This window comes from Canis aureus, chromosome 26 (assembly GCF_053574225.1).
Source record: "Canis aureus isolate CA01 chromosome 26, VMU_Caureus_v.1.0, whole genome shotgun sequence".
NCBI classification, from domain to species: domain Eukaryota; kingdom Metazoa; phylum Chordata; class Mammalia; order Carnivora; family Canidae; genus Canis; species Canis aureus.
In genome coordinates this window covers 21,932,458-21,952,061 of record NC_135636.1, presented here as the reverse complement: position 1 = coordinate 21,952,061, position 19,604 = coordinate 21,932,458, and the positions used below count along the sequence as shown (strand labels likewise).

The 19,604-nt window shown below is 42.1% G+C and overlaps 2 protein-coding genes and 1 long non-coding RNA gene across 8 annotated transcripts; 1 reads left to right on the top strand and 2 right to left on the bottom strand.

The window, feature by feature from the left end:
• Nucleotides 1-1,582: 1,582 nt before the first annotated feature.
• TMEM230 (transmembrane protein 230) lies at nucleotides 1,583-11,241 on the bottom strand. 5 transcript variants are annotated; one of them, XM_077872308.1, is made up of 6 exons: nucleotides 10,912-11,075; nucleotides 10,495-10,586; nucleotides 8,852-8,972; nucleotides 8,407-8,485; nucleotides 7,402-7,524; nucleotides 1,583-2,619 (listed from the first exon to the last, which is right to left on the bottom strand). In XM_077872308.1, the coding sequence occupies exons 3-6, from the start codon at nucleotides 8,869-8,871 to the stop codon at nucleotides 2,479-2,481; spliced, it is 363 nt and encodes a 120-aa protein (XP_077728434.1). In that variant the 5' UTR covers nucleotides 8,872-8,972; nucleotides 10,495-10,586; nucleotides 10,912-11,075; the 3' UTR covers nucleotides 1,583-2,478. The 5 variants fall into 5 exon arrangements, with proteins under 5 accessions (XP_077728434.1, XP_077728432.1, XP_077728429.1 ...); XM_077872306.1 differs by lacking the exons at nucleotides 8,407-8,485; nucleotides 10,912-11,075 and adding an exon at nucleotides 11,089-11,215; XM_077872303.1 differs by lacking the exon at nucleotides 8,407-8,485 and having other exon boundaries at nucleotides 10,912-11,069.
• Nucleotides 10,777-12,288, top strand: LOC144298006 (uncharacterized). Its single transcript, XR_013365006.1, has 2 exons — nucleotides 10,777-11,290; nucleotides 11,494-12,288. It is a non-coding gene; the product is annotated as an uncharacterized LOC144298006 (long non-coding RNA).
• Nucleotides 11,763-18,929, bottom strand: PCNA (proliferating cell nuclear antigen). Of its 2 annotated transcripts, XR_013365004.1 has the most exons (7): nucleotides 18,529-18,929; nucleotides 17,371-17,468; nucleotides 17,135-17,202; nucleotides 16,069-16,263; nucleotides 13,670-13,773; nucleotides 13,005-13,128; nucleotides 12,789-12,917 (listed from the first exon to the last, which is right to left on the bottom strand). XR_013365004.1 is itself a non-coding variant. In XM_077872302.1 (6 exons), exons 1-6 carry the CDS (start codon nucleotides 18,747-18,749, stop codon nucleotides 12,838-12,840), a joined length of 786 nt encoding a protein of 261 aa, XP_077728428.1. In that variant the 5' UTR covers nucleotides 18,750-18,928; the 3' UTR covers nucleotides 11,763-12,837. The 2 variants fall into 2 exon arrangements, 1 of the variants encoding a protein (XP_077728428.1); XM_077872302.1 differs by lacking the exon at nucleotides 13,670-13,773 and having other exon boundaries at nucleotides 11,763-12,917; nucleotides 18,529-18,928.
• Between the last annotated feature and the right edge of the window lie 675 nt (nucleotides 18,930-19,604).

The following is a 19,604-nucleotide window of genomic DNA, read 5'->3' as shown; positions in this document are numbered from 1 at the left end:
ATTCTAGTGTAGATTTTTAAAAAGGCTGTGATCTTCATGTATATGGAAAGATACACCCAACAGAATAACTGGAAAAAAGGGAAATTATAGAACTATACAATGGGAACCTGAGTTTGTTTGTTTTTATTTATTTTTTTTAAAGATTTTATTTGTTTATTCATAGAGACAGAGAGAGAGAGAGAGAGTCAGAGACACAGGCAGAGGGAGAAGCAGGCTCCATGCAGGGAGCCTGACGTGGGACTCAATCCAGGGTCTCCAGGATCACGCCCTGGGCTGCAGGCGGCGCTAAACTGCTGCGCCACCCGGGCTGCCCGGAACCTGAGTTTTAAGAAGAAGGATATATATGTTTATGTGCTTACAACACTTCTGGATAGGTGTCTAAGAAACTTCATTAGACAACCTTAGAGACTGGATCAGGGAGTAAATGTTTACCTTCTACTGCAAAACGCCTACTTCTCATTTTATAACCATGTTCCATTTGAGTGTTTTCCCCTTACCAGGGACACGATTACCCTTATAAAAAGGACCAAATAGGGGCAGTGCCTGGGTGAATGAGTCAGTTAAGTGTCTGACTTCGGCTCAGGTCATGATCTCGATCCTGGGATTAAGCAAAGTATTGGGGGGGGGGGTGTCCTTGCTCAGCGGGGAGTCTGGTTCCCCTCTTCCTCTGCTCCCTGCCCCCTAGCTTGTTCTCTCTCTCTCTCTCTCAAATAAAACCTTAAAAACAAACAAAAACAAAAAATTTGGTTTGGTTAAAGCCTTCTGGTCTGAGCTTTACTTTAAAAACAGTTCCCAGGGGATCCCTGGGTGGCTCAGTGGTTTAGCACCTGCCTTCGGGCCAGGGCATTATCCTGGGGTCCCAGGATGGAATCCCACATTGGGTTCCCTGCATGGAGCCTGCTTCTCCCTCTGCCTATGTCTCTGCCTCTCTCTCTCTCTGTGTCTCTCTCATGAATAAATAAAATCTTAAATAAATAAATAAAAATAAAAACAGTTCCAAGGATAATGCTTTACAGATCTCTTTTACATAGGAACTTCAATAAGAGTACTGGGCTCCCCAGCCTGCTCTCCCATTACCAAATGAACTTAACTTTGGAGGTTGCTTCAGGTCAGCCCTCTCTGTCCCTCACTTCGTGAGTCCTAATTTTTTTCCCATATGCACTCACTCTGTGAGTGGTATCATCCAGTTTTTAGTTAGTGTCCCAACAATGACTCCCTAATTTCTATCTCGGGCCTAGACTCCCTCCTGAACTTTAGATCCATGCTTTGCAACTGCCTACTCAACAGTCCCATGTGGATGTAAAGTACAGATCTACAATTTAACACATCTGAAAGTGAACTCACCTTCCCCAATAAACCTGTTCCACCTACAGCCCTCCAAATCTCAGTTGATGACCCTTCCTGGCTTTTAGTCACCTAGGTCCATAAGCTCACAGTAAGAGGAGGATTGAAAAGCAGTCTGACCCATATGGTCAGTTATCTAAAAATGAAGTTGGTCCTGAGTATTGGGATCAAATATATCATATAATCATTAAAATGTTTTCTGAAATATACTTAAAATTAATTCACTTTAAGTCTAGGATTTAGATTTTGGCATTTTAATTTCTTTTGAATATGTCACTTTGTGCAAGCTAGGAAGCAGAATCAAATTAAGGCAGTCTGGTCCACCTAGGGATCCAGGCTGAGTCTTGCAATCTTCAGCAGAATGACATCATAATATAAGGTGCTAATAAGAGGTTTATAATCTCTAAGTAACAACCATTTATCTACATTTTTTCCTTAGGAAACAGCCAAAGTCCAGTCCTTAAAGGCATGATATACAGAACACCTTGATCTACAAAGAACAGAATGACCCAAATTAAACACTGGTCAACTTACTGGTGGACCAAATCAAAGCTGACCAAGGATTCCTGAGCAGAGAAAATGTTTACCTTTTGGAAACTTGCTCTGAGATTTAAAAAAGTCCTGGCTATTAATGAGAAAGCAAGTAAAAAATATTACAGATGCACCCACACTGACATTTGATTTTGCCAAGGTCTTCCACTAGAACACAAAGTTAGAGGATAAGTGTAGGGGTAAGATACTTAGATGTTTTCAAAATAAATTACTAGTAATATGAAATTTGACATATTGAATTCTTCCATTTGCCACCAAAACAAACTGACAATGAGGACTATTTAAAAGAAATGCTGAACTCTAAAAAGGGTGGCAGCAGTAACACCTTCCGCTATATAATAACCTCCTGCTTTCCCACACCATTAACATTGCTATTCTTCCAAGATAGATATTTGTGTGGAAAAAGTTGTCAGCTTTTGCCAGGGCCAGTTAATTTGTAATTGTATGCTCGGTTGACATCTGAGGGTGGACCTTTAAATCTGGCCATTCTTTTGTTTAACTTCTGCAAACTACAGAATTCCTTAGCCAGTTTCTGTTCTCAGTCCCATCTGTGTTTCTTCTTCTCAGGGTTGAGGGTGGGCGCTAGTCATCAAAATCTGGAATGTCATCGTAGGAGTAACCCCGGTAGCCTTTGGAAGCATAGTAGGCAATGCGCAGGTGGTAAAATCCTGGCAGGAACACCAGAATGCCAATGATCAGGACAGGAACGGCTCGGTCTGCCCCCTGGTGGCAAAAGGAGGCAAACACATTAGTAAGATACAAATTATAAGTTGTAAAATAAAACACAGCCATACATCAGGGTTTTACAGTCTTTGGAGCATTTCCTTTGGGTAGTATGCTACCAAGGGAACAGGTTTACATCTCTTTTTCCCCTGATTATAAAATGCAGAAAAACTGCAAAGCACTAAAAATTAAAAAGTCAATTGTCCATCTTCACCCATATTTTGCTTATTTCCTTCCGTTTCGCCATTGTAGTTTCCAGTTGTGAACACACCATACCCTGTGCCTTGTTTTAGTCTCTTATTACAAAACAAGCAATTGCCAAAATACTATGAAAAGTTCTGCACTGGGGGGTGGGAGATAGGCAAAGGATGAAGACAGACAAAAGGTACAAACTTCCAGTTACAAAATAAGGAAGTTCTGGAGAAGCAATGTATAGCATGGGGACTATAGCTAATAATACTGTATTGGATTAGCAAGTTGCTGGGAGTGTATATCTTAAAAGTTCTCACCAGAGGGAAAAAACAATGTAACTATGTAGTGCTAACTGGACTTATTCTGGTGATCATTTCCCAATATATACATATATTGAATCATGTTATACAATTGAAATTAACATGTCATAGGTCAATTACACCCCCCTCCCTCACTGTTAGATACTTTGGTTGTCTCTCACTTTTTGTAACTGTACAGAATACCACAATAACCGTCACTGTTTTTCCTGGCCTTTCAGATTATTTCTTTAGTGTATATTCCCATGAGCACAATTCACAGGTCAAAGAGGAAGAAATGGTGTTTAATGTTTTTATCAGTAGGGCTTCAGGTATTTGGGGAGTTCCAGGAGGGCAGAGACTTTGTTCATCCCTATATCCCCAGCTGTGCCCAACATATAAATGTACTAAATAAATGAATCCACTTTTATAAAATTGCTCTGTCTTTAGGTAGAATTTTAAATGGTTATATAGTTAAACTTATCCTCCTTTTCTTTTGTGATTTTTCCCATTTTTTAAAAATGATTTTATTTATTTATTTGACAGAGAGAGTATAAACAGGGGAAGTGGCAGAGGGAGAGGGAGAAGCAGACTCCCTGCTGAGCAGGGAGCCTGATAGAGGGCTTGATCCCAGGGCCCTGGGAGCATGACCTAAGCCAAAGGCAGATGCTTAACCAACTGAGCCGCCCAGGCTCCCCTTTATCACAGGTTTTAAGCTTTTCCTCATCTAAAGATTTAAATCCAATCTAAAAATCTCCTTTTAACAGGGCTAGTTATACAGCGTACATTGTTAGGTTATCTTATGCTGTTTTGTTTTGTTCTGTTTTTAAAGATTTATTTATTCATGAGACACAGAGACACAGAGATACAGGCAGAGGGAGAAGCAAGTTCCTCGAGGGGAGCCTGAAGTGGGACCTGATCCCAGGTCTCCGGGACCACACCCTGAGCTGAAGGCAGATGTTCAACCACTGAGCCGAGCCACCCAGGCAGCCTTATTGTTAGGTTATCTAACTCAGTATAATTTTGGCTGTTTCACTTACAAACATAAATCAAAAGAAATTAAGTTCTAATTAACTCTACTCTTAAATTTACACTGGAAATTGTTTTCTAAAAGATACCTATTTCCTGATTCCATCACAGAAAGGGCCTAGAAACAATGAAAACCAAAGCAGGAGCACCACTAATGCCCAGTCTGTGATCTCTCTAAATCTACTTCCTATAAAGAAACTAGGGCTCTTCAGAGAAATGGCTGTTTACAAGCTGGGAGACAGGAAATATATAGATGAGCCTGGGATAATTTGCTGTGCCAGAAAGCAAGAAAGCTATCAAAGGCTATATGGGTCACATTTAAAAGACATAGGAGTAACACGAAGGGGTCCTACTGATCAAATATGGAACAATTTAGGTATTAAAAAGAATATGGGGGGCACCTGGGTGGCTCAGTCAGTTAAGCATGTGACTCTTCATCTCAGCTCAGGTCTTGATCTCAGGATTGTGAATATAAGCCCTGCTTTGGGTTCCACGCCCAGCATGGAACCTACTTAAAAAAAAAAAAAAGAATATAGACTATGACTGAAACACAAATATGTGAAAGAAAAAATAGTTTACAATGATACTCACCATTCTCTGACCCCTTTTAAGATTGCTAGATATATTTTTATACAAGTTGTGAAACAGAAGTAAACATTTTTCCTATTTTCACTATACAGATTATATTTTGGGGTAACTAGATGGTAGATTTGAGAAAGTGCTTTATACTGGAATTTCAGCTAATGACTACAGAAAATGATAGAAATGCATTCATTAGTATAAACAGTGATGGGGGGGGGGGCATCCCTGGGTGGCTCAGCGGTCTAGCACCTGCCTTCGGCCCAGGGCATGGTCCTGGAGTCCCGGGATCGAGTCCTACGTTGGGCTCCCTGCATGGAGCCCGCCCACTTCTCCCTCTCCCTGTGTCTCTGCCTCTCTCTCTCTCTCTGTGTCTCTCATGAATAAATAAATTAAAAATCTTAAAAAAAAAAAACAAACAGCGATGGGGAAGTTTATAATAAATGAATTAAGCTGAAGACACTTAAATCCAGCAATCTATCTTAGTATCAACTAAAAAAACCCTGAATCTAAGCAAGTCCCTAAATCTAAAAAAAAAAAATATGAAGAACAAGGTCAAAAATATCAATACAGCACCCCTAAACTTAAGTAAAAACTGTTATAGATGCATACTGAAGATGCACACTTAAGAATACCAGCAAAACAGAGGTACCTGGGTGGCTCAGATAGTTAATATCAGACTCTTCATTTCAGCTCAGGTCACAAGCTCAGGGTTGTGAGACTGGACTCCGCATGGAACCTGCTTAAGATTCTTTCTTTTTTTTTTTAAATGTTTTTTTTTTTTTTAAAGAATTATTTATTTATTTATTCATGAGAAACACACAGAGAGAGAGAGAGAGGCAGAGACACAGGCAGAGGGAGAAGCAGGCTCCATGCAAGTAGCCTGATGTGGGACTCAATCCCAGGGCTCCAGGATCACACCTTGGGCTGCAGGTAGCACTAAACCGCTGTGCCACCAGGGCTGCCCAGATTCTTTCTCTCTCCCTTTCCCTCTGTCCTCCATCCCACCACTCTCTCTCAAAAAAAAAAAAAAAAAAAATAACGAACATCAGCAAAATGTAAATTTGGTATTTGGCTTCATACACAGAAAAAACAGTTGGAATACACGAAACAAAATGTTTATAGCTGTTGATGATGAATGGTAAGACACACGGGGGTTTAAAATATTATTTCATTTACTTCTGTTTTGTTTCAAATACCTGTAATAAAAAGTAAAAAAACTTCACAAAACCCAAAACTTATTAGTGATTTTTAAAATTAACATATTTATCCTTATTTAAAAAGTAGTCTTTTAGGGGATCCCTGGGTGGCACAGCGGTTTGGCGCCTGCCTTTGGCCCAGGGCGTGATCCTGGAGACCCGGGATCGAATCCCACGTCGGGTTCCCAGTGCATGGAGCCTGTTTCTCCCTCTGCCTATGTCTCTGCCTCTCTCTCTGTGACTATCATAAATAAATAAAAATTAAAAAAAAAAAAGTAGTCTTTTAGGGATGCCTGGATGGCTCAGTGGTTGAGCATCTGCTTTCGGCTCAGGGTGTGGTCCTGGGGTCCTGGGATGGAGTTTCAAATCAGGCTCCCAGAAAGGAGCCTGCTTCTCCCTCTGCCTATGTCTCTGCCTCTGTTTCTCATGAATAAATAAATAAAATCTTAAAAAAAAAAAAAAGTAATGTTTTATAAACCACACAAAGTAAAATGGTTATTTGCTGCATGTGGATCTCACCTCTACTCTCAATTTTTAGAATATAATTAAGAGTCCTCTGGGATTGATACTGCATGCTTCAATTAAGGTTAACCAAAGGCACAGTCCTGAAGTTAGGTGTTCAAACACAGACTATACCAAGTAAGTATCTGGTGACCATATAATACTTTTAAATAGATAGGGACCAAAGGCAAATCAGATTACTTCTTAAAAGCCATATACAACCATTTTATTATAACAGTGCTACTATTCCTAATTTCTGTCATGTCCACAGTTTTTCAGGTTGTGGCTGTGTTCTCTGTGTAGAACAATATGACCATCATCCCCTGACCTGGTGTGTGTTGAAGAACACACATGACTTAAGATCATCATTACTAGTTCAGATCAACATGGATGCTGTTTATTACTGTATGTATATAGCCTGAGAAAAAGAACCACCAAATACCACTTTAGGTTTTGAAGATAACACTTTGAAGCTCAACAAGAATTCCAACCAAACCTAATGTAAGAAGGATCAGACTCATGAGTCACAAGTCCTGGCTTAGTTGGTGGCTCCAGACCTATACAAACCTCACTGCTTCTCCCCAAACCTGGAATAGTATGTCTGTGGCACTGCGAAATTACAGTAACACATTCTACTCCAGTTACAGCCATTACCAATCAGGAATCCTCAATTTTAGGCTTGGCTTTGCTGTTTCAAACCATGACCGGGAAGGTTGCTCTACATCTTGGAGGGAAAATGTACCTACCTGTCCCCACCCACCTAGAAACTGTGGGACAAGCATGCTGTTACTCAGAAGAGGAAACGTATTTTGTACAAAACGTAACAAAACGTATTTTGTCATCTGAGAACAAAATCTAAAAGAAAACTCTTTTCTTCTTTCTGCTAGAGTGTACAGGAATCATACTAGACATGAATATAAAACAATAGAGCCCAGACTCACACTTTAAAGATCTCATGGCACATTCCCACAAACCCTTCAGCTTACCCCTTTGCTGATATAGCCAGCCAGAAGGAGGGAGCCTATGATTATGAGAAAGGCACCAATCAAAAACAGCACTGTAGCAAGCGCAATGGCCTTATATGGGATCTTAGGAGGGCTCTTCTTAAACTGGAGGAGAAACAAACAAAGAAGGCAGAGCATTGTGAAAATACCAGGACTCAGATACTTTAAAACAAGGACAATAATAAGAACCAACCTAGATGCTTTGTGTGTCTTGAAGGAAGTCCTACTTACCCACGATAGTTCTGGGAGAGAAAGGAAAGGGACAAGCCGGAGGTGAAGCTCCAGTTATTGCTCTAACAGTCTCCAGAGGAGTCCCAGCAGAATGTTACTCTTTCTACTTCTAATCTCATTCCATACCATTCATTGTACCATAAGAAAACTTTTTTTTTTTTTTTTTTTTTACAAAAATAAAAGACACTTTATGGTCATTCATTGATTAGACATGTGTTTATTAAGTGCCTGGCACATGGAAGGTTGTACTAATCTACAGGAATTCAAGAGTGAACATCATGCTCTGGAGAAGAAAATATGTGATTTTTGGCATTCAAAGTTAAGCCAGCACATAGTCAAAGGTCTTAGAGATAGCTTTTTCTAAAGCATTAGTTGCCCACCCCCTGGATCAAGTAACCCGACTTGTTAATACGTTTGATTCAAAGTTAAGATTCAGAGACAAGCTTTCTAAGATTTGCCTCATTTCTGTATCTGACCTAACTGGCTGGAAGCTTCCCAGATGTACTTTCAAAAAAAAACCCCCAAACTTCTCTCCTTCAAATAGGAGTCCAAAGAACACAGAGTAATTGATTTGTTTATATTTAAAGGGACGGGTTCCTGCTTTTTCCTCCTTGGCCCTGGGTCCACCTAAACTATCCTAAGGGGAAGTGGGCAAAAGGAGATGCTACACCATTAAGAATTTTATAACTAATGATCAGGGTAGGATACAAACTTAACAAATATTCTGTTTTACTTACTGTTTGCCACAAAGAATACCTTTAATAAATTGGATCTCATGACATCAGGAAAGAAGGAAGATTCCCACAATTTGCTGGCTTTAGCAGTTAGTTTCTCCCTTAAAAGATGAACTGGCTTTGACTAAAGTGTAAACGAACCAATGACACAGTCCTTAAAAAAAAATTCTACTTAACAAAACACAATCTGAGTATTTTCCAGAAAAACCAAATATAATTTGTAATTACTGGGCTTTGGCATTACAACTAAAAACTCTTAGAAATGAACAGTATTTATATCGGTTTGAAACTGCTCTACCAAGGTCCCTCCTTCAGCAAACTATGGTTGAAAGGGTCTCAGAGCTTAGTTTCCTTCTTGTTCCTTCTAACCCCTAGGGACAGTTAGCAGAACCTCTGCCTGGAAGGTCTTCCTGCTAACTCAACAGAAACAGAGCCAGCCAGTCTCACCAGCTCCCTTCCGCATCTACCTGAAGGTCAATGTAGCCATCGTCTGTGCTGGAGAGCCTTGAGTATTTCACTTTACTACTGGGGATTCCAGTAGCCAGGTTGGTACGAGACGGCATCATAACACACTGACAGAGCTATAGCCTAAAGAAAAAGAAAACTGTTATTGTTGCAAGTGACAACAGTGTGCTACATATATTGGAGTTTTGAGCCTGAGATGTCATACTAAGCAACTGGCAATTAATGTTCCATTGCACTTGAAATATGGTATTTCTTTGACAGAGTGAAAACATTCTCATGTATCTACCTTGGTTTGTCCTTGTAGAATGAGAATCAAAACATTTGCCAAGAAACAGGCCTCATATTTGTCTTGTCACCAATGTTCCCTTGCCTCCTAATTTTTCCAAAGCCTCACACAGAGTAGGTGAAGAGTGGTGACTTAAATTCTGCTTTAGTCCTGCCTGGCCCCAGTCCCTGCTTCGGGAAAAGGCATGAGGAGCATATGCTCAAATGATTCTTTTATTTGCCAGGGAGGAAGTTGGGTGGGATATGGAATACACTCACATCAGCATTTTGTTGATTCCCTCTAATGGCATCATTCTTTTAATGCAAAATATCTGTAGAGCTTCCTGTAAATTTGGCTGTCAGCACTATCAGTACTGGTTATCAGTCAGCACGGTACCAGTGCCAATCTGCCTGCCTCTCTGCCCCACCCCAAGCACTTAAAGTAGTGATTTCATTTTCCAGATTACTTCTATGGTTTCCTTAAAAGAAAAAAAGAAAGGAATAAAACCTGTTTTTTGTTCAAAATAGTCAAAGTCAACTTCAGTAATTAAATCACAGTTATTTTGTCACCAGTTTAAGAGATAGTAGGGAAGATTAAAAAGCAGTGACATTTAAATCAGAAAACATTTGTAATTTGTGCACTTTTCCTCCATTAAATCACAAAATCATGATTAAAAAGTAAATCTATTTTGATTGTGAAGCTATTTCTAAAGGTGAAGTATAGGGGCAGCCCCGGTGGCTCAGCGGTTTAGCGCCGCCTGCAGCCCGGGGCGTGATCCTGGAGACCTGGGATCGAGTCCCACATCAGGCTCTCTGCATGGAGCCTGCTTCTCCCTCTGCCTGTGTGACACACTCTGCCTCTCTATCTCTCTCTCTGTGTCTCAATAAATAAATAAAATCTTTAAAAAAAAATAAAGGTGAAGTGTATCTGTAAAAAGAGAAAATTACGTATTTTACAATAAGTGCAACATTAAAAAAACAAACTAACCAGAAACTATAAAGACTTTGCCTTCCTCTGGTATGACACTTTGGAAACACCATCATCATTATAATAACGTCAGTTAATAATTACCCAGTGTTGGTACCTACCAGGTACTATTATTCTAAGTGCTTTCTATATATTTTATCTATAATATTAATGAGCTGTTTCCAGTGGCCTGTAGTCAACCTCAAATAACTAGCATTATGATGGAATTGGTGCTAAATGCAAATGTCCCTTTTTAGCAATTATACACCAGTGCAGAAATCAAGTACTCAATCAAGTATGCTAATTTATATGCTTTTCTAAAGTTAGCTCAAACTGCATCTAATACTAGATTTTTAAGTGTTGCGATCTCGGTTTCATGATAATCTAAATTTAACTCTATAAAGTCCAAATTACCGGTATGTGGGAGTTTGAGGGCATTTAATCACTTCAGATTTATATTCTTTTCAAAAAAAGTTTCCGTACTTTGCCATTACCTATTCCTACACCTGCATCAAAACATAAAAAAGCGCTGGGTGTAATAAGGAACAAGGGAGACGAAAGCTTACTGGTGTCAAAGAGTAAGAATTCTGCAAGAGAAAGGAAAAACGTAAATCGAGGTTTTCAAAGTAGCAGCCCAAGTTCCCAAAAGGCTTTTTTTTTTTTTTAACCGGTTGCACCACAACCTGCAAACTCCCTGCCCACGCCAATGTTGCAAGACCTTGAAAGCATCAGTGAAGCGGTCAGCGCAGAGCCTGGCATCACGTGCCTCCACACACACACTACCTTCCTGCCCATCTCCCGACCCAGCCAGGAAGACAAAGAAAAACCGACACGAATTTAGGCGGAAAACAAACAAAACCGGCTTCTGGGAAGAGGCCAGCATCGGCCGGTCTGGCGAACGCTCCACATCCCGGACGCGGAGCTAGATTTCGACGGGCAGCGCAGTCTCGGCCCCGCCGGCGCCTGAGGGGGGCGCCTCCGCTCCCGCCCGCCGCACGCACGCCTTACCGGAGCGCCGCGCCAGGCCGCCCGCGCGCCGACGGCTCACTCACGGTTGGCAGCGGAGGCGCCCGAGGCCTCATGGCACGCCTCGCCTAACTGTCACCCCGCCCCACCCGCCCAGCTCGACGCCGGAAGCGACGCGCCGAAAGGCAGCGCGCCGGAAGCGGCGTCACCGGGAGCGACGCCCCCTCCTTCCGCTCTCTGGAAGGTCCGGCTTTGGCCCTGCGCTCGGGGGAGCGTGCTGCGGAGGCTCCGGGAGCTGGGGCCGGGGAGGGGGGCGCCGGTGGAGTCTCGCCCTGTGAGGTCGCGGGAGTCGCTGCTGCGGCTGGGGCTGCGGCCCGGGCTTGCTGCCGGCCGCTCCCGCTGGGTGTCTAAGGTGACCGGCCACCCCGTTTCTTTCTCTGATCCCAGGCGCAGTGTTGGGAGCTCAAGCGGCACCCCTGGGAGACGGAAACCCCGACAGTGCAGCAACCACTGGAATGCCGAGCCGCCTATTCACTGCCCGGGCTGTAGGCCTTCCTCGCCCTTCCTCGCCGTGCCGCGTGGGCTCTGCTGGTCAGTACCCCACCACTACTGTCGTGGCCCCACATTCTAGTGCTGGTTTCCCTCTCCTCTCGATCAGGATGTCGATCCTTACCCAGATAAGAGGCCCGCCCACAAGGGACATTTTGCAGCACATGAAGCTTTGTAAATGTCAGATTTATTAAAGTATAATTTACATACAATAAAGCACAATTGGATGAGTTTGAGAAGTGCATACAGTCTTGGAACCATCATCACCAGTCATATAAGTTACATCACTCCCAAAACCCGTCAGGCCCCTCGGCAGCCAACGTCCTTCCCCACCCCCAGGCACACAGAAGGTCCAGTAACTAGAACTCAGTCCAGGTATTACAACAAAGAAACCTGTCATTTAAACCACCAGCACAAAATACACTGGGATAAAGGACTTTAATGAAGCAATTCTCAACGTGTACTATGCCAGTTTGTGACCCAATTAGTAACACTTCAACAGTCTGTTTCACAACTACTAGTCCCAAAAAAGGCTATTTATACTAGAAAAATCATTTTTGCACAAACCTATTGCTTGGGCCCTATCAAATCTACTAAATCTTTCAAGATTCTTTTAAAAGGCTCCCTAGGCTAAAGAAACACTGGCCTATAGCAATGCTAGTCTTCTAAAGCCCACAGCTTTGGATACAAAAAGCTTCTGAAAAAAGTGTTAGTTTTTGCTAAAAAAATATATAGGGTTTGGTCTACTCCCCTGTTCATTTCTTGAACTCAAGTTAGAATACCAAAATAAGTTTGACAAGTGAATCCCCAAAAATATCTTGTCACCTACTGTATTTGGAATACTTCATTTACATGAAATGGTAGCTTGAACTGAATTCCTTAGGATACTTGCAACAGTCCAAATGAAGGCACGGTCTTCTGATATTTGAAATTCAAAAAACCTTTATTTAAATTGAAAAAAATTATTTAAACTGCATTTAGAGTCAAAACCCTTTTGTTATGAAAATCACGAGAACTTTTTAGGTAAGGCAGAAATATTTCTAGGTTAACAAGTCCAGATTTGATTTTGTTCTTTAAACAAATTGTAAAGAATGAAGAAAAAATAGGTTATTTACAGAAAATATCTACATATGTACTCAGAGGTACAAATTTGATGACAGAAGAAACATAAGTACATGTTGGCATCTCAGAAGCAGTTCTTAAAGAGCTTAATTTTATTTTCTTGGATTTTAAGAAAAATATCTAAGATCCTTCTTCATCCTCAATCTTGGGAGCCAAGTAGTACTTTAAATGTCCCATATCAGCAATTTTATACTCTACAACTGAAAGAAGACAGGAACATAATTAATTATTGAGAAGTACCACATATGCAATCTACAAAACAAGATTCAACAAACTGATTATCTTACCAAGGGGTACATCTGCAGACATACTGAGTGTTACTGTAGGAGAGAGCGGAGTGGCTTTTGTAAAGAAGTTCAAGTATCTCAGTGCAAAAGTTAGCTGAACTGGCTCATTCATCTCTATGGTAACCTGAAAGAGAAAACAAAAGATTAATCATATTGAAAAACATCAAGAAAGTTACAACTCATTAGTTTGGAATATACATTTATTTTTAAAGATTAGAGAGCAAGAGAGAGAGAGCGCATGCATGCAAGAGTGAGCAAGTGGAAGGTGTTAATATTCAAACACACTCCCAGCTAAGTAAAGAGCCCAAGCAGGGAGATCATCATCTGAGCCAAAACCAGGAGTTGGGAGCTTAACCGACTGAGCCACCCAGGCACCCCTAGAATATACATTTAAAAAACAAAAAAACCATGTATTAGTTTCATATCATTCTTCAAAGTAGCCAATTTTGAGTAATGGTAAATAAAGCAAAAGACTCAGGTATTTAGTCTTTCCCATTTGAACTATATATAGCTCAGGTAAACAAATTACGTGATAAGAGAAAGCTCTTTATGGGAATGCTTTTAATAATTAAATCAGCTAATAAATGAATGAAATATATTATTATAACCCTAATGACCTAATGATTCTAAATGATTATTATGGCTAAGAAAATATATGTACACACCTCACACCTACTAGAGGTACACACACCACCATCTGTAGAGTATTCTTGCTCTCATTCCCAAAACAAAGAAAACACTGAATATCATCAAGCCTCCGGAGCTGTGGCTACCAGTTTATAGGAAATACAGGTTAGATAAACATATTAATTGACATAGGGATACAATGGGTAAAATCCAGACTTTGGGAAAACTCAGTGACAAAGGACTTGCTTCAACAATTGTAATGGGGGAGAGGGGCAGAATTGAATGGAGAACCAATGAATTAAAAGAAATCTGAGGGATGCCTGGGTGGCTCAGAGGTTGAGGGTCTGCTTTTGGCTCAGGGCGTGAATCCTGCAGTCCAAGGATCGAGTCCTGCATCGGGTTCCCTGCATGGAGCCTGCTCCTCCCTCTGCCTATGTCTCTACCGCTCTCTCTGTGTCTCTCATGAATAAGTAAAATCTTTTTTCTTTTTAAAGATTTATTTATTTATTTATTTATTTATTCATTCATTCATTCATTCATTCATTCAGAGAGAGAGAGAGAGAGGGGCAGAGACACCGGCAGAGTGAGAAGCAGGCTCCATGCAGGAAGCCTGATGTGGGACTCGATCTGGGGTCTCCAGGATCACACCCCGGGCTGCAGGCGGCGCTAAACCGCTGCGCCACCGGGGCTGCCCAAATCTTAAAAAATAAAAGTAAAATAAATTAAAAAAGAAAAGAGGGCAGCCTGGGTGGCTCAGTGGTTTAGCTTAAGCCCAGGGCGTGATCCTGGAGATGAGGGTTTGAGTCCCATATCAGGCTCCCTGCATGGAGCCTGCTTCTCCCTCTGCCTGTGTCTCTGCCTCTCTGTCTCTTGTGAATAAATAAATAAATAAAATCTTAAAAAAAATTTAAAAAATAAAGAAATCTGAGGGTCTATCAACAAACTAAAATGTATAGTGCCTATTAAAATCTTGATTCAAATTTCTGAAATAACCAAGAAAATAGGAAACACTGCTAAATTTCTTTTTCATTTTATATTTTTGCTAAATTTCTTAATATCAAATAATGAATGTCATTAAATGCTTATCCTTCAGATATAAGACTATTTAAAAAAGAATTAATTTGATTATAACAAAAAATCGGTTGGCAGGTGAATTACAATGTGATTTAGGAGACAGATAATGCAGAATTAGCCTCTGGACTTTTGCTACTAATATTTTTAAGTCTTTATTTAACCTGAGGGTTGACTACTTACGCAAGGGACAAGAATATCTAATATAGTTACTGTAAACTTAAAATGCCAGACACAATAAATAAATAAATAAATAAATAAATAAATAAATAAATAAATAAATAAATAAGTAAATAAATAAAAAAAAAAAATAAAATAAAATAAAATAAAATAAAATGCCAGATACTACGTTAGGCACTTTGAATATGTTACCACATATTTAATCCTAATAATCCTGTGAGGTTAAAACCATCAATTCACTTTCATTTACAAAATTAGCTGATTTTTAAAAAATTTTTATTTATTCATGACAGACACGAGAGGCAGGCTCCATACAGGGAGCCCTATGTGGGACTCAATCTGGGACTTTGGGATCACACCCTGAGCCAAAGGCAGACACTCAACTACTGAGCCATCCATGTGTCCCATTATTAGCTGATGTTGGTTCAAAGGCTACAAACCTTTTAAAAAATGCAATTACAAAATATTAGCTTATAAATGAGGATCTGAAAAAAGCACTTGAGGAACACGTGGGTGGCTCAGCGGTTGAACATCTACCTTTGGCTCTGGGTGTGATCCTGGGGTCCTGGGATTGAGTCCCACATTGGGCTCCTTGCAGGGAGCCTACTTCTCCCTCTGCCTATGTCTCTGCGTCTCCCTGTGTCTCTCATGAATAAATAAAATCTTAAAAAATAAATTAATAAAGCACTTGATTATATTGGAAAACCTTAATTGCCCCCTACTGGGCATACAGTGTAGAAAGCTAATATAAAGATTTACCTAAGAGCTCCTAAATGGTAGGTTTTTACCTCCAACTAGATCCCTCTGTTGAGTTGCAATTATCTTGCTATAGACTGAATGTTTCCACAAAAACTCATGTTAAAACCAAATCTTCATGTGATGGTACTTGGGAGGTAGGGCTTGGGGGGTTGCTTAATGCTATACCCTTCTAAAAGAGACCCCAGAGAGCTTCTTTGACCCTACCTGTTGAGAAGCCCACTGTCTGTGAACCAAAAAGCAGGTCTTCATAGACCCTGACTCTGCCAGTTTCCCAGCCTCCACAACTGTGAGGAATAAACTTCAGTTGTTTCTAAGTCAGTGTCTATGGTATTTTGCTGTAGCAGGCCGAAAAAACTAAGGACAACCTAATGTTAAACAGGGTCAGAATTCTCTTCAAAGTATTTTGTTTACTTAACACACTACTTACAGCTTCCTCCTCCTTATCGACATTACTTGTTTGTGACAACTTGATATTTCCATTTCCTAGTTCTCCACTTGCAGAAAATTTCACTCCATCTTTTGCGCAGGAAATTACAACAGCATCTCCGATGTGACTCAGATCTCGGCATATACGTGCAAATTCTCCAGAAGGCATCTTTACCACACAGCTATATTCTTGTTCCTGTTAAAATGAAAAATTAGAGTTCACTTGCTGGAAACTAAATTTGGCATTCTCATTTTTCTGAAGCCTCAGCATTTAGACAAGAATTCAGAATTTAAGGTTTTCTGATTACTTTAAAATATCACTCATTGTGTATTTCCATAACATAATCTCTAACTCAAAAAATAAATGCAGATATAAAACAAGTATGGGGATCCCTGGGTGGCGCAGCAGTTTGGCGCCTGCCTTTGGCCCAGGGCGCGATCCTGGAGACCCGGGATCGAATCCCACATCAGGCTCCCGGTGCATGGAGCCTGCTTCTCCCTCTGCCTGTGTCTCTGCCTCTCTCTCTCTCTCTCTGTGACTATCATAAATAAATAAAAATTAAAAAAAAATTTTTAAAACAATATGTCATAAGAATAATCATACTAAGAAAACTAAAATTAAAGTTTAAATCTTTAATGATAAATGCACTATCCAGGAGAAAAGAGCCTCCCCCTAAATCCCCCTCCAGGGCTAAATCAAGAGGACATTAGGGTATGGCCTACAAATGATGATGCGTGTGCAAGCAGGCCCAACTGCTTACCAAAACAAAACAAGAAGATAAGATAGTAAGGATTTTAAACATCTCAACATTTCTTATGTTGATAAACCTCACCTGAATGAATTTCTGCTAACACAGCTTTATTTTTATTTTAAATATTTTATTTATTTATTCATGAAAGACACAGAGAGAGAGGCAGAGACACAAGAAGAGGGAGAAGCAAGCTCCATGCAGGGAGCCTCAATCCTGGGACTCCAGGATTATGCCCCTAGCGGAAGGCAGGTGCCAAACCGCTGAGCCACCCAGGGATCCCCTAACACTGCTTTAAAGTCTACTCTTAATACTCACTGGAATTCCAAGTTGTTCAACATCTAAATCCATTAACTTCATTTCATAGTCTGAAACTTTTTCTTGATCTACCAAAAGAAAGCAGATTGAAGAAAAGTATGTAAGTTTATAACTATGCCATTAATAAGTTTTACAATCATTAGGAACATTTTCTTAAGTTTTTCACAACTAAGAGAAATCTTTTACACTGCATTTAAATTTCCTCTAATATAATTTAGTAGAAGAGTATCACCTACTTGGAGCTTCAAATACTAGTGCCAAGGTGTCCGCATTATCTTCAGCCCTTAGTGTAATGATGTCTTCATTGCCAGCACATTTTAGTATTTTGGACATGCTAGAACACGGAAGACACAGGATTTAAAATTGCCACAACGTTCTCAGAATCGTTAAGATTTCTGACCCAATTAAAACAAGGAGTTACCATCTTTATTTACCAAGGTCGTCTGAGGAATTGGTGAGTGAGGTAAACTAATCCGGCCATTTTGTAACCCAATTTGGCAGTATTTATTCTTAAACAGGCACACAGCCTACCATGAGCAATTTCACTTCTAGATACAAATAAAAGAGCAGCATTTCACGCATTGCAAATTGCAAATCCCTTTGGTGCGCGAAGCAAATTATTGGGTCCTGACGGTCAAGAAAAATGAGCTAAGATACTTATTAATACACACTGCATGCAGTCGAGGTCAACTATTTCTCATAAGCCTCATATTTGAACATGTTTTTGGAAGGCGGGGTGGCTCAGTGGTTGAGCGCCTGCCTTTGGCTCACGTCGTGATGCCGGGGTCCTGGGATGGAGTCCCACATAGAGCTCCCTATGTGGAGCCTGAGGGAGCCTGCTTCTCCCTCTGCCTGCGTCTCTCACGAATAAATAAAATCTTTAAACATGTTCATGTACTAGACATGTAGTGATCAAAGAGTTGAAAGCCACTGCCCTGGAGAAATTTTAAGTCCAGGAACTTAGGGTGCTCACTGCAACTTCCTAATAATAAAGGACCAGAATCAACCGATGATCCCTAGGTAGGGTGACGTAACTCGGGCACATTATAAAGCGGTTAAAGGCAGTCAAGCCAAAGGGTTCTCATCCAAGGCCGCCGGCACTTAGTGGCCAAGGTGCTGTGTAAGTCTTTTCCCGGCACCACGAAGAAGCCCGTCATTTTCCCGCCACCACCCGCTTTGTGACTTTGGCGCGGAAAACGCCGGTTCGCGCGGCTGCCAGCGCGGGCTTTCGGAACCGCGCGCTCCGCTAGATCCCGCCCCTGGGCGCCGCAGGCCAATGAGAAGGCGCGGGTCGCCCACGCCAGCCAATGAGGACCTAGCTCGCAGGCGCTCCCGCCAAGAGCCGGAGGTGGGGGTGCGAGAGAGCCCGGCCCTTGGCGACCCCAGGGGCTCACCTGGTGAGGTTCACACCCATGGCCAAGTTGCGGTCGCAGCGGTACGTGTCGAAGCCCTCGGAGCGCAGAGTGAGCTGCACCAGGGAGACGTGGGAGGAGTCCATGCTCTGCAGGTTTACGCCGCTCGAGCTGATGTCCCAGCAGGCCTCGTTGATGAGATCCTTAAGCGCCTCCAGCACCTTCTTCAGGATGGAGCCCTGGACCAGGCGCGCCTCGAACATGGTGGCAGAGTCACAACGACACAGCTGCAGGCGGAGACGAAGAGGAAGTTGTAGCCGGCTTGGCGTCACGGGGTACGAGCGAGCTGGCGAACGCAGCGGCGAGGGCCGGGGAGCCGGGACGATCACCGCCCGCCCGCTCCGCCTGCAACCGTTTAATAGCGCCGCGTCTGCTGGCGCGCGCGCTCCGCCTCTGCGCCGCGCGTGGCGCGTCACCGCGTTGCCCCGCCCACTCCCTGGCGGACGGACTCCGGGGCCAATAGTGTCCTTGGCCTCCGCTCCAGCCCGTCCTCCCTGAACGTCCACTGAACGGTCGGCCGCAGGGGCGGGGCAGGGGCGGGGCAGGAGCGGGGCGCCTCCGCCTCCCGCGGGACTGCCTTCTCCGCCCCGCTCGCGACGCCGGGCGCTGAACAAGTCTGGGCTTGTGACGGCCAGACCCAGGTTGGGGTTCTTTGAGTTACAGCCTTGTGCTGCCTCCTCAACCTCCCGCTTCAGGACTAGAGAGGCTTTGGCCGTGAAAGTGAAAGGCAAATCCAGCCCACCGGGAGGAAGACGCCTGGCGGCCCGAGGAATACAGCTGTTTTAAAAGTGCATTTTATTTTTGCTATCGTAGAAGTGATGTGTTGATAAATGTTGCTAAGCTGACCACTGAAAGATGGCAATCTACAATATTTTCCTAAATACAGATATCAGCAATCTTGTTTTAAAAATCTAAGCTTATTTGCGTGAAAATTCTGATCTGCATATTAAAAACTTGTTACAGGGGGCACGTGGGTGGTTCAGTCAGTGGAGCCTCTGCCTTTGGCTCAGGTCATGACCCCAGGGTCCTGAGATCTAGATCCAAGGTTGGCTCCTGGC

Excerpts from the sequence above, each read along its gene's own strand:
- PCNA (XM_077872302.1), bottom strand. The coding sequence starts at position 18,749 with ATGTTCGAGGCGCGCCTGGTCCAGGGCTCCATCCTGAAGAAGGTGCTG. Across the intron at positions 13,129-16,068 it reads TCGATAAGGAGGAGGAAGCT|GTTACCATAGAGATGAATGA; the intron begins GTAAGTAGTGTG and ends TTTCTCTTTCAG. Across the intron at positions 12,918-13,004 it reads GTCTGCAGATGTACCCCTTG|TTGTAGAGTATAAAATTGCT; the intron begins GTAAGATAATCA and ends GTCTTCTTTCAG.
- TMEM230 (XM_077872304.1), bottom strand. The coding sequence starts at position 8,950 with ATGATGCCGTCTCGTACCAACCTGGCTACTGGAATCCCCAGTAGTAAA. Across the intron at positions 7,525-8,851 it reads ATGGCTACATTGACCTTCAG|TTTAAGAAGAGCCCTCCTAA; the intron begins GTAGATGCGGAA and ends TTTCTCCTCCAG. Across the intron at positions 2,620-7,401 it reads CTGGCTATATCAGCAAAGGG|GGGGCAGACCGAGCCGTTCC; the intron begins GTAAGCTGAAGG and ends TTTTGCCACCAG.